At 45.2% G+C, this 13,651-nt stretch overlaps 4 protein-coding genes across 4 annotated transcripts; 3 read left to right on the plus strand and 1 right to left on the minus strand.

The window, feature by feature from the left end:
• Positions 1 to 3,397: 3,397 nt before the first annotated feature.
• BP5553_08858 (uncharacterized protein) lies at positions 3,398 to 8,330 on the plus strand (the record flags this gene model as incomplete). Its single annotated transcript, XM_032017481.1, has 4 exons — positions 3,398 to 3,535; positions 3,604 to 3,644; positions 3,694 to 4,469; positions 4,519 to 8,330. 4 exons carry the CDS (start codon positions 3,398 to 3,400, stop codon positions 8,328 to 8,330), a joined length of 4,767 nt encoding a protein of 1,588 aa, XP_031866124.1.
• Positions 8,331 to 9,141: 811 nt separating this feature from the next.
• Positions 9,142 to 10,252, plus strand: BP5553_08859 (uncharacterized protein; the record flags this gene model as incomplete). Its single annotated transcript, XM_032017482.1, has 3 exons — positions 9,142 to 9,443; positions 9,535 to 9,901; positions 10,031 to 10,252. The coding sequence occupies 3 exons, from the start codon at positions 9,142 to 9,144 to the stop codon at positions 10,250 to 10,252; spliced, it is 891 nt and encodes a 296-aa protein (XP_031866125.1).
• Positions 10,253 to 10,640: 388 nt separating this feature from the next.
• BP5553_08860 (uncharacterized protein) lies at positions 10,641 to 12,065 on the plus strand (the record flags this gene model as incomplete). The annotated part of the gene is made up of 5 exons (XM_032017483.1): positions 10,641 to 10,667; positions 10,722 to 11,147; positions 11,216 to 11,316; positions 11,374 to 11,504; positions 11,551 to 12,065. 5 exons carry the CDS (start codon positions 10,641 to 10,643, stop codon positions 12,063 to 12,065), a joined length of 1,200 nt encoding a protein of 399 aa, XP_031866126.1.
• Positions 12,066 to 12,923: 858 nt separating this feature from the next.
• On the minus strand, positions 12,924 to 13,601 carry BP5553_08861 (uncharacterized protein; the record flags this gene model as incomplete). Its single annotated transcript, XM_032017484.1, has 4 exons — positions 12,924 to 12,998; positions 13,052 to 13,121; positions 13,175 to 13,341; positions 13,404 to 13,601. 4 exons carry the CDS (start codon positions 13,599 to 13,601, stop codon positions 12,924 to 12,926), a joined length of 510 nt encoding a protein of 169 aa, XP_031866127.1.
• Between the last annotated feature and the right edge of the window lie 50 nt (positions 13,602 to 13,651).

Here is a 13,651-nt window from a genome sequence, read left to right on the forward strand (position 1 = left end):
GTATTCCATGCCATCTGCTCGACCGCTGCGCACAGTCTCTCTTTGCTGAAGCATAGCAAGAGCTGCTTCGATGTTCTTGTCGTGAAGCATGAGTAGGTTGCACTAGGTTATCTGCAGTATGGCCTTAGCTGTGGTAGCCAAGCGGATCAAAAGTCACTTCTCATAGCAATTTTGACTTGCATTGCTAGTGAGGCCATATTTGGTAGGTGTGGTCTATGGAGAACACACCTCATTGGGGGGACTCAATATACTCCAGCAGATGGCGCCTAATCATGAACTTTCGGACCGAACCTGCTCCTATATTGTTCAAAATTACTTTGTACCTTGCAGCACTGTGTAGCTTGGTTATACCCGATGAATTAAAGACCCACCTCGCAGTCCTTCCCATCACAGACAATTTCCTCGAACACTGCTATGGAATTACCCGGCCATTGCTCAAAACTCTCATCGCTATAAACGCCACGGCTGCCTTACAACCAGCCCTAAACCTGCATCAACTAGGCATGCTAGAATTGCAGCTCTATCTTAAACGCTCCCAAGAAGCTTGAACTCGAAGTTATCGACTCTCGCGGGGCTGCAGTAATGCAATGCCTTCCCAATGTTTTCTATTTTGCGATCATTGTCTATTTCAAGCGCTCACTGCTTAGTGTACGCCCCAGCGATGTGCAAGATATTATAGAGAAAGCTCTTGATAATGTCGAGCTTGCAGATGAAATATTTCTAATTTCTAGAATAGTCAAGAATCTAGTTAAAGAGATTATCAAAAATTATATTAATAAAAACTAAACTAGTACTTTTGTTAGAAAGTATTACAACGAACTTAAAAGTATCTATTTATATAATATTCTGTTTTTTATTTAAATTTCCGAAAATTTAATTAAATTATTTCTTAAATCTTATTTAATTTCTAAAGATTTCTCTAATATCGACTAAATAAATAGTAGAAAGTTGTTTATTTATAACTTTGTTTATTATATAGTTTTCAAAAAAAGATTTAATTTATTCAAAAATATTTATTTTCAAGAAAGTAGTAATTTAGAGAATTTATTCGACTTCTGAATTAAATCAACTAATTTAAATTTAATATAGAATTTATGTTATATAATAAATATTTTGATTTTAATTTACTTTTCTCTGAATAAATTAAGAAAAAGAACTCTGAAGTTTTTGTCGATAAGTTTTATAGTTATTAGAATAAATAGAAAGTTAGCAGAAAAGAACAATAGAATCTGTGGAGTTATAGTAATTTACTTATTTCAGCAAAAAAGTACTCAAAGTATAATAGTTCGTTAGTTACTACTTCGCGGATATATAACTGACATAATGTAAAGTTTCAGTTATATAACGAAGTAAAGTAGTAATTACTTTCAATGATCACAACGATGAAGTAGTCTTAGTAAGTCAAAGTAATAATCAAGTTCATTAATCAAAGTTGAGCATAAAGCTCTTATCTAGTAAAGAAATTACATTATTTATATAGAACTCTTGTGTTCTTAGATCTGAGTAGATCTCAAAAGTCAAAGTTAGATCTAGTAGATCGCGATCTTATCCCCAAGATCTCTTCTATCTATACTACGTGATCCTAATCCCGTGATCCTTGCTGTCACGTAACCTCGTCACATGCCTCTATGGTTCTCTGTGGTAATCCTTCAGATTCTACCCGAGCCTCAGGATATAAAGTTGGCCTTCGTAACACTCGTCGGGCCTCAGGTAAGTAAAAATGTGTATAAGTAAAGAAGCATGCTATTCTACAGTTGTCTGGCGCGGCGCACTTCATGTGCCCGGCCCCGGAAGAACTAAGCTCCGTTGAGCGAGTATCGTACACGTGACGAGTGGTAAGTTTGCCCCACCACAGTACTGTAATATATTACTATTATACTAGCAAAGTAGTATTGAGGATAATTAGTATAACGACTTATTACAGTTTTAACAACAGTGTTATAGTTGAAGTTGAATTCGTTGATAGTTATTGATATTCGAGATATATTGATATTCATCGATCTTACTATAACTGTCGTTAGCGTCAGTTAACGTTCTTCTGAGTTCTTAGTTTAAACTTTACTAGTACGGAGTTTAACTTCGCTGCTTTCCGCTTCGCCGCCCTTGCTGAAACACCGCGGAACTGTCACCGAGAGTTGGAAGTTTGCAGTTTCCTAATACAGATATAATATACGATAATCGCCGGCAAATATCTTACTTTGGTATTTCGCCTTGACTTCACCGCTATTAATGCCGAGATAAGCGCCGACACACCGGCGGTATGTCGCAGCGCACTCCTTTTCCTCTTTGCGCCATTAGTCACCAACGTAAAAGGCGCTACAACGTTTCATTGCCGCCGCCCAGGTCTTATCTAGGGAAACGCCTTAGTGCGGGGAAAGCTTGATATCAAAATAGTCGCTGATCTCTCCGTCTTGTCGCTTGGCCTTTTAAGAATATCCATTGGCAGAGCTACAACAGGCTGTCCTCTCTGTCCTGCCTCTCCAGGTCCGCTCATTATCCATAACCTGAGAAAAGCTCTTACTGTATATAGTTCGATCTCCCAAACCAGGCGAAACTTTATAAGTGCCGAAAATTTCGCGAAACGCGCGTCTTACCTCCCGGCCCCGTCCACAACTCGGTACCCTCTCACCAGCAATCCAGCCTCTCTTTCACTTTGTAATATGATCCCTCCAGCACCCACTAGAATGAATAGTGGAGCACGATATTCAAATAAGGATATGCCTCTGCCATCCTGTGGAAGTGCTCCTAGGAAAGTATCCCGGATCCACGTCGGCGAGAGACGACTCTGCTTGTCATTTCCCTCGTTTCGTGAGCTATAAAGCCGTAATATTGTTGTTCTCATCTCGTTTGATCTTCAAATAACGCCTGAAATTACTGTGCAAGTACTAGTTAATGCCCTTCAAATCTATAATATTTTAAGTGTATTAAGTGTAGCGAGACAAGAGGGTTGTGTTTACTTTCTGGCCCGCGCAAGCCTGGCCCCTAGGTCTCGCTCCGCTTTATACGCCTGATACGTTGTAGCCTCGAAAAAATCTTGGCGTTTAGTGGCCCTTGGCTGAATGATAAGGCTCGCAGAAGCTCTTTTCATGCTTCTAGCGTTGGTTTAGAGTCTTACTCGCCTAGTTTCACTCTCTCGATCAGAAATTACAGCCAAGCCACTTATTACAGTGGGAATTGCCTTTGTCGCTTCTTGAACGGCGGTACAAGTACACCTCTCATTCCAGATGATAGCCTCTCTCTTCCTTTGCTATCATCAGTACATTGTTGTTTCTCAACCCCCTTTATTTGCACTTTCCGGCTGTGCCATTGTGTTTTCCTATAAGGCTTCTTGTCTATTCTGGTGGCCCTTACACCCCCAAACCTGCTTCTAAAAGAACCAGTCAATAATATATTAATAATGTCGGAAAGATCATGTCCTATGTCGGCGTCCGCTGGATCGGAATGTCCTATGGGCTCCAAAGGTGGCCGTACCGGACCACGGGGCTGCAATTTTTCTAGCTTTACACAGCAGGGCGATATTAGAGCAGCTTTTGATGTATGTTGTCTCTAGCACTATTCTTCATGGCATCTCTCACTAGTTAACAAGCTGCTAATAATCAACAGATTCCTTCTGGTGTAGATCCTGACCAATACTTGCGTCAAAGGTTTGCTCCTACATACCTATCTGCTAGCCAACTTGCTTACCGAGTCTAGGGAACGCAAAGCGATCAACGAAATGCTCTACTCCAATGTTCCTCACATGGAAGAAATCAAAGAGATCCAAACAACCCAAGGCGTCAAAAGTCTCGATTTATTAAATGCCAATGAGCAAGATCTGCTAGCTGTAGCACTTGGTGCTCCCGCTCGACAAGTTTTACTCAGAGCAGAAGAGGTGGGACCCCGCACAGGGTGGCGAGATGGATACCTCAGTATGAACTATGGATTCTGTCCACCAGATGCCGATGAAGCAGCTGGTGTGCTGGCAAAGTCTCCTGGTAGAGTCTGGTCAGATCTTTGCGAACGGATGCCGGGTTGTGTGGCAAGAGGTCGCGTGAGGGAATCTGTCGCCGCCCTGCCCATTATCGAAGGAACAGCAGATGCCATTCCAGATAAAGCGCTTTGGGCGGCATTGGTTGCTCTTGGTATGTTATGTTCCATCTACAGGTATGAAGAGAAGCATAATGGAAGAGAGGGTATAAATGTTACCTCGGCTGAACGAAGAGTGGACGAGGAAATGAGCGATGATTTGGGCGATGAGGTGAAAGGTATTCCCAGAAGTATCGGTCTCCCGTTCTACCAAATCTCGAAGCGGATGGGACGATCGATTCCGCATCTTACATTCTTCGATCAATCTTCGTATAATCTCAAAGTCCGGGATCCTACCTCAACACATCCGTATGTGGGTCGGTTCGACAACACAGATTTAAGATGGCCCATGTTTGGTGATTCATCCGAGATAGCATTTTTAAAGGGCTGCGCCGACACCTCAGGTAAATTATTTGCTCCTCGAGTCTTTATACTTTGGCTGACTGCTTCCAGCTTCGTTTCAACACGGTGTCGACGCAATTGCAAGCTGCCAGGAGCACGTCATGAGCAGGAACAGAGATGGACTTCTCCGTGAACTCATTCGACTGAAGGAAATCCTCGAGCGGATGCCTAACGCCTTTCACTCCATATCACTCAACCCCAACTCCGGCGACAATTACGTCTCACCTGCAGAATGGGTACGTTGGGCAAAGTTTTCTGCTCCTTTGTCCAAGCGCTGCCCAGCAACATCCGGCCTGCAATTTCCTCCCTACTTGTTAATGGACGCCTTCCTGGGACGTGCAAAGTACCAATCTTTCCTAGGAGCTGAGGGCGTTCACCTGAGGGCTTGGCTGCCATCAAACTGGAGAGCTTTCATCGCCGCCGTCGAATATCATTATCGTATTCCTGATTTTGTAGCTCAATCTGGTGACCAACAACTCATCGGTGCCCTAGATGGTATCGTTGAAGCTTATACTGGCGAACGCGGGTTTATGGGCACCCACCGCTACAAAGTTTTTGGTCTACTTGAAGTTGCTGGAAAGACTGGCCGGTCGGAAACAAACGGAGATTCTGGATCCAGTGATGCCAACTCGAGACCATGGGAGGAGACCCACAGGGCTTTCTCAGAGGCAATGAAAGAGCGTCTTGAACCATACCGTGGGAACCTCCGCGTCGAACCCCATCAGATGCGTGGAACATTTTCAGAATGCCGTTATAAGTCCAGGGTTCTCAACAGATCTTTCGTCGATATGGACCCCGAAAGGTCTATCGCGATGGTTACACTTGATATTCAAGAGACGGGTATCACGTTTCAACCCGGTGATCGTCTCGCGATAATGCCTCTCAACAGCTGGATGGAGTGCGCCAAAGTGGCCGCTGCCTTGGGCCTCGATACAATGCTCGATCAGCCCGTTTCTCTAGATAGCCAATGGACGAGATTTGCTGAGCACCTGGGTTCCGTATCAAAGAAATCCACACCACGATTGAGAGTAAAGGACATTCTACGACGAGGACACCTGGCGCCGGTCACGAAAGACCTAGTCATGAAACTTCACACAGTTCTTAGAGCATCTTCAAACACGCTTCTTCAGATCCTAGCAACAACTGAATGGCCAGTACGAGGTTCTTTCGGCGATCTTCTCCAAGCAGCTGTCACTGATACATCTTCACATATCTGGGATCAGGCATTTGACCTCTCAGGGAATCTCTCATGGTTATCGGAATTGGTACCGATTGAGGTCCCAAGAACATACAGCATCTCAAATTACCCGGATGAGTTACTTCCTAGTACCGTGGACTTGACCGTTTCGAGATCTGATTTCAATGTTTGTCCTACCCTCTCCGATCCATTGTCTGCACCTCGCCATGGAGTTAGTAGTGGCTTCTTAAACCCTCCAATGTCAAGTCAGGACGAGTCAACCGCAGGCGATGAAGAACTACTCGTTGGTGTCTCCCGACCTCTGGCATTCCAATTACCAATCGATGATGCCGCTCCATGTGCCTTTTTTGCTGGTGGCAGCGGTATCGCCCCCTTCAGAAGCTTTTGGCAAGCCCGTGCTGGGAATTCTGTTGGCAGAAATATCCTATTCCTCGGCGTACAGTCCAGGGAGAAGTTTTGCTACGAGAATGAGCTCAGAGACTATGTCAACGATGGTTCTATGGAGGTATATACCGCATTCTCGCGTGACTCGCGAGGTCTTGTCTACGATAAGCATTCACGAGATTTGATGGAGAAAGAGATCACGCCGCGGTATATAGACTCTCTGATTATTGAGCAGGGGGCTATGGTGTGTGATCTTGTCATGTCCAAGAAGCAAGGAGGTTTGGGAGGCTATCTCTACGTCTGTGGCTCGCTTTCTGTGTTCGATTCCGTCATGTCTGGAATTCGCAAAGCCATCTACAATCATCGTACGTCAAGCATGGAGTCTACCGATGTAATTCTTAACAACGCCTTCGCCGAGCGGCGCTTCATGCTGGATGTCTTCATGACACCGAAACCGTTGCCATGCAACATACCGACTATCCCACTTTCCCAACTAGCAATGCATACTGGCCATCGCCCCGACAGCCACATCTTCATCGCTGTGCATGGAAGTGTGTATGATGTCACGGATTTTTGTTCCATGCATCCTGGAGGGATAAACATTATCAAATCAAATGCGGGAGTAGATTGTACGAAATCCTTCGACCTTCTGGCGCATACGAACAACCCGGAAGTGTCCAGTCTCTTGAACAAGTACTTCATTGGCCACCTTACACCAAAGCCCGATTATCATCATTGCGAGGAAGTCAGCATGCTGTACGATCTCTGGTCGGAATATTTGAGAACATCAGTCGAGACGCTGGTCGCGCAAGCTTTCGAAGTACATGAGTTCATGGAATCCTCAAATCTTTGGTTCCAAGGAAATCTGTTCAATATGGGTGGCGTCCGAAGATTTTACCACCATCAGTCGAGATTACTTCAGAATGGCTTCTCGGCTCTGTTTGGGGCCAAACTCCAGGAGCTCTATCTGAAGCTGTCATTCGCCCTTGCGAACTCTGCCGCAAGCTCCAATCCAAGCCGTCTTCCGGATGTGCTAGGTATTATTGCCCGGGCTAAAGGCTCACTAGATGCAATGACAACATCAAATGAGGTCTCCCAAATTGGGAGGTTTACTTCTGACAGCGAAGCGGCACGTTTCCATGAGCGGGGTATACTAAACTATGCAAGGAAGTCCATTCAGCTTGACATGGAGCTTCTAGAAGGCATTCGCGAGGAGGCATGCAGCGGAATGGATGCATTCGATACTATTTTGGCTCTGGAATCGCCATCTGATACTCAGCGCATCACAGCCCTCTCAACGTTCTTACTTCAACTTATGGAACGCATGGCTATGAGATTAGAAGGCTTCTACTCTAAACTGGCGGAAACTTCTGTTTACCATCCAGAAATCGAACAAAATCCCGCCAGAACGAGATGGAATCTCCTAAAGCGGAGAATCCGTGACGGGTCTTTTTTCGTGTTAACCCAAGATGTGACGATCAATACTCATGCTCATCATATGTCTCACAAGGGTCAGGAAGCTGTAGAGTTCGACCACATTATCAGCCAGATCCAGCAAAGCATCAATCAAGCACCAACACCTACTCCCCGAGCTTCAAATCTTACAGACCAACATGTAGCTCGAGGCCAGGCTACCGGAGGGACTGGAGTTTCGGCCTATGAGTCTCACGAAAATGGGAATGCTATGAAGCGTATATCCACATTCATGAGCACCAACATGCGCGCCATCCGCAGACTCAGCAAACTCCCTTCCTCTGGGGTAAGCCTCGAACAACTCATAAGCGCTTATGGCCCTCGATCAACACAACCCCACCTGAATTCTCTTCCCACTCCACCAAGCAACAGATCATCAAGTCGACCACCATCCTCTTCGCGCGATGCGAACAACGTAAATCTACGAGGCCGCTCCCCGACGGTCGATGCATCCATGCCACCATTCCGCCATCGGAGCCGCACCGCATCAAGCGCACGCTCACATAGCAATCTCATCCCTACTCCATCATACACGCCTCCCCCAGTATCCGCAGCCGCAACACTTCCTTCCATGTTCAGCAACCTGAACCTGCGACAGAAACCTGCAGTTCCATTATCCCGGTCGAACACAAATTCTAGTGACGATCGCATGCGATCCATGGCGCGTGTGGGTAGTAGTGTAGGTGGGAGGTCGCCTACGCCCAGTAGTAGTGCTGAGAGTATGCATTCGCGCGAGAGGTCTATGACCGGGTCGCTGAGAGCGCTCATGTTGCAGCAGCAGGAGGCGAGAGTACTACCAACGTTTTGATAGTATTTATAAGAAAAAGTTTTAAATATAAAATAAATATATTTTAAAATAGAACAAGCGACTTGGGATTAGAGATTAAGAACTTTGAGCGAAGAGCGCGGAGTTGATAGAAGTATATAAACTACTCTGTTTCTCGAGCGTCGACTATCCTATAACTTCAACTCTGTAGCTACCTCAACTTCGTCTTTCGCACTCTTCGCTTTTAGCATCTTCGTACTTATTACACTCTCTACTCTGTAACTTTGCATTTATTATATTCTTTGTAACTTGCAGTTTCGCACTTTCTATAATTAACTCTGTTGTAACTTTTATAATTGAAGTTATTTATTATATTAATATAATAAATTGTAGTTATAATCGATATTAATATTGTTCTTGCAGAGAACAGTGGCGGGTGCGTCTTTGCCTGGCTGTGTATTGTGCTAGGGTCGACATGCCAGAAGCCAGAGTTACAGCAAAGGATCCTGAACTGGCCCGAAAGAAATTGAGCTGACACTCCCCCCCTTTTCCATGGGCGAGCTACATTCTAATCAACCTGTTCCAAAAAGCAGCTCTCTAATAATGGTTGACTGTAGTCCCGCGGCAGGCCCCACCGCAACTCCGAAAGAGGATTTACTAGATCGAGACGACGATAGGGACGATTTCGCGGCGGATCGTGGGAGAGAAGTAACGGAACTTGCTCGACAGGTCACCAGACAGTCAAAAGAAATCTCACCCTGGTGTTGGAGGCAAAAATCAGTTCTTGTTTGAGCCTAGTTCGTCTTCGGATCCGAGTTCTCCCCATTTCAACGCGTGGGCATACGTGAGAGCAATGCTAGATATACAACATCAAGATCCAGAATGGTTTGCACCGAGGTCCTCGGGTATTGCGTTCAATAACTTGAATGCACATGGTTACGGTGTGGCTACCGACTACCAGACGAGCGTTGTGAACATCTTCTTGGAAACTGTCGGTTGGGTGAGGCGAATGGCGGGAGCAGAGAAGCCTCGGAGAATCGACATCTTGAGGGACCTGCCTGGCATTATCAAAAGCGGTGAAATGCTTGTTATCCTGGGGCCACCAGGCTCTGGCTGTTCCACCTTCCTTAAAACGATTGCAGGGGAGAGTCGTGGGTATTATGTGGATCCATCTTCATACATCAACTACCAAGGTAAATTTGAGCGAGCATTATTCCACCATTAGCGCTAACAAATACCCTGCAAGAATCAGTCCTGAACTCATGCACCACCACTTTCGCAGAGAAGCGATTTACACATCTGAAGTTGACGTCCATTTTCCTATGTTATTCGTCGGCGACACACTCACACTTGCAGCGCGAGCCAGGGCTCCGCAATTCATGCCAGGAGATGTCAATATAGACGTGTATGCCAATCACACCCGCGACGCTGTTATGGCTATGTTCGGAGTTGGGCATACTATCGACACGCGAGTTGGGGATGATTACATCCGCGGCGTCAGCGGGGGTGAACGAAAACGTGTCACAATTGCTGAGGCAGTTCTGAGTGGTGCTCCTCTTCAGTGCTGGGATAATAGTACCCGTGGTTTGGATAGCGCGAATGCGATCGAATTTGTAAACGCTCCGAACTTCAGCAGATATCACTGGTATAATTTCTGCTGTTTTAATCTACAAAGCACCTCAAAGTGCTTTCGATGTATGTATTATACAATATCTTGCTCCTTCAAGCTGACATTTCTTTAGTTCTTTGACAAAGTAATTGTGCTTTTCGAAGGACGACAAATCTACTTCGGATACACAACCACAGCTAAGGCGTATTTCGTCAACATGGGTTTCGAGTGCCCGGATCGCCAGACCGCAGCCGACTTTCTGACGTCAATGACTAGTTCTCGTGAACGAGTTAGCCGTCCAGGGTTTGCAGGCAGAGTACCTTGCACTCCTGATGAGTTTGCCCAAGCGTGGTAAGATAGTTCTGATTACCGGAAGTTGATTGAAAACATTGATGTGTATGACCGAAAGTACGCTTTTGATAGATAACACCTAGAGAACTTCAAGCACTCGAGAAAACTTCACCAAGGCCATGGACAGTAATGAATACCGGTTGTCAAGCTGGATCAGAAGAATAGTTAAACAGGCGTGTGAAGTCTCCATACACTTTAACGTACCTACAGCAAGTCAAACTCTGCTTGTGGCATGGTTGCCAAAGACTTGTGGGAGATCCTAGCCTGATAATTTCGCAAGTCTTTGGAAATTTCCTCATTAGTTTGATCCCTGCCAGTCTTTTCTGCAACCAAAAGGAGAATACCGATAGTTTTTTCTCAAGAGGAGCACTTATTTTGTTTTTGCTATCCTCATGAACGCGTTCGGAAGCGCACTCGAAGTAAGTGGAGATACCACATTTCGCTACTCATGCCCGTAGCTGATCAAAGACTAGATCTTGACCCTGTATGCTCAGCGCCCGATTGTCGAAAAGCACTCAAGATACGCTTTCTACCATCCATCGTGTGAAGCATTCGCGTCCATGCTCGTGGATCTGCCGGCGAAAGTGGGGAATACGATCATCTTCAACTTGACACTCTACTTTATGACAAATTTGAGGAGAGAGCCAGATCCTTTCTTTTTCTTTGCGCTGATATCATTCTTCCTCACTTTGGCTATGTCTATGCTATTTATATCTATTGCCGCCATGTCTCGGACACTTGCACAAGCCATGGTGCCCACAGCTCTCTTCATCCTCTCGATTATCATATACACTGGTTTTGCTATCCCTACCAAATATATGCTTGGTTGGTTTAGGTGGATCAATTATCTTAATCCGGTAGCTTTTGGCTTTGAAGCTCTTAAGATCAATGAGTTCACGGTCGAGATTTCCCTTGCTCGTCCTTAGTTCCTTCGGAAGAAGGCTATGAGAATATCAACTCTATCCAGCAAACCCGCTCTTCGGTTGGTTCCGTTCCGGGATCTAGTTCTATCAACGGCGATAGGTTCATAAAATCTTCCCATAGATACTATCATGCAAACAAATGGAGGTTCGTATCTTTAGATTTTTTGGTAGCTTCTGCAAAATGAATACTGACCTTATCCAGGAACTTTGGCGTCATAATTACATTCATGATATTCTTCATGCTTGTATATCTTTTAGCCACCGAGTGGATCTCGGCGAATAAGTCACGTGGCGAGGTTCTCGTCTTCCGTCGCGAATCTCTCGACCTCGACCGTACAAGAAGTGCTTAACTTTAGTGCACTACTCTGCCAGCCTGCAGACATCTCGACAGAGGAGAAACTAGACTATGTTGATCAAGTCATCAAACTCTTGGACATGGAGGAATTTGCCGATGCAGTCGTGGGAGCTCCAGGCGAGGGTCTGAACGTTGAGCAACGGAAGCGTTTGACAATTGGTGTTGAGCTGGCCGCGAAGCCTCAGCTCCTTCTCTTTCTTGCTGAACCAGCATCTAGTCTTGATAGTCAAACGTCGTGGGCAATTTATGATCTTATAGAAAATTTGAAAACGATAGGCCAAGCGATCCTTTGCACTATCCACCAATCTTCTGCTATGCTATTCCAGCGCTTCGACCGACTCTTGTTTCTTGCCAAAGGTGGAAAGACCATATACTTGGGTGATATTAGACAAGATTCCCACGTGTTAACAGCCTACTTTGAGAAGAACGGCGCTCCCAAATGCTCTAGTGTTATTGCGAAAGCGTTTATTACAGAGCTTAGCTCCCTAGAAGTGAAATATACTATAAGAGTAATAAGTATAACTCTTGATCGAATATAGTATTAGCTAAACTTATTCAGTTTTTCGTAGCTACTAAACCTCTCCCTCTAGGGTCTTGCTAACGTTCGTAGTATAAAGCGAAGATATTAATAGCTTTGATTATAGACTGAGATAGCTTCAAGGTAGCTGTCTGAAGATCTAGAAACGCAAGGCTGAATCTAAATACGCCGCCTGCTTCTACCTTACATTCTCAGTAAACGAGGTCTCTTATTATTTACTTATAGCGAACGACTTACAACTTCGGAAGTATCGCAATCGAGTAACGGCTACGATAGAGAATTTTGCTCAGGCGTCCGGTATCTCGGAGTCTTTGAAAAATAATAAAAAAAGGAATAAGAAATACTTTCAACTACTACATAGAGCAAGCCCTAGCTCTCTCCTCGAACTCGAAATAGCCGACGTAGTCTCGAGGTCAGTCGTTATTTGCCTTCTACTATTCCAATCACTAACATCGATTTTGAAACGTAGTTAAGAGGTGAAAGTAAACAAGATATAGTACTTGCTCTAGAGTTCAGGAGGACCCAACTTCCTAAACTTCATGAATATACCAAAGTGTTAAATGTAGTCGGTGCACACACCATCGTGGACAGTCTTCTGGAGGGTGGACCTCCGACGAAATTAGTTTGTAGAAGTTTCAAGAGGCAAAATAATTTATATTGTCCACTATATTGCTCTCTAAAAATTACCCTAGATAAGTGCCTCTATCTAGGCTAAATTAAATCCCCCGAACAGTCGAAGTAAGAAATCAAGCAATTTTCCTATCCTCGACGAGATGCCTTAGAAATGCGAACCGCTGATGACTTGGATAGCTTGCACGGCTACGAAGCAGCTATCGACAGCAACCTTTAGTGTGTACTCCTACTCGAGCGGAGTAAACGTAAAAAGCTGTTCGGGAGGCCCATGTGGCCCATTTATTAACGGACGGACCTCGACCTAAAGAATAAGTTAACAATCAAAGAGCTAAATAGATAGAGGGAGCAGCTTACCTGCTTGTTGAGCCCGTCTGAGTTGTCTCTAGGGACGACCCACCCCGCTGAGCGATTAGGCTTCTCCACCCTACCACGTGTTAACACACATACACAATATTAGAGAGCAGAATCGTATCATACATGAAGACATTAGGGCCACGTTGGAACGCAGGTGTAATAACCCAATCCAAGCTGCCTTCGCAGCGATCTGGGATAAGACATGCGAATAGGCGGCTGTCGATATCTCCAACTGGGGCACCTCTAGCCCTCAAGCGATATTGGCCGTTCGGCAGGATGTCAATATCCCACTGAAGATCGAATAAGAATTTGGCTTAACAAAAAAAGTGGACAGAATACTATTTTTACTTACCGTTGGTGCTTCATCTTCATCTTCAGCGAGAACCAAGACCCTTTTAGGGAGGAGCGACCGGTCTTCTCTGTAGGAGCGGCCGATTGGCCTTTTGCCGTCTCCCTCGCTATGGATGGTATAAACACCCCTCGCAAGGGCAGCAGCGTTGGCTACTGCGGTAAGGGCAGCAAAGACCGGAAGAAGCGCACTGATTCTCATTGTTGCGGATGTGAGGATGGTGCAAAAGTTCCTAAAGATGAATAATAGAT

Source organism: Venustampulla echinocandica, assembly GCF_003357145.1.
Source record: "Venustampulla echinocandica strain BP 5553 chromosome Unknown scaffold_9, whole genome shotgun sequence".
Classification (NCBI taxonomy): domain Eukaryota; kingdom Fungi; phylum Ascomycota; class Leotiomycetes; order Helotiales; family Pleuroascaceae; genus Venustampulla; species Venustampulla echinocandica.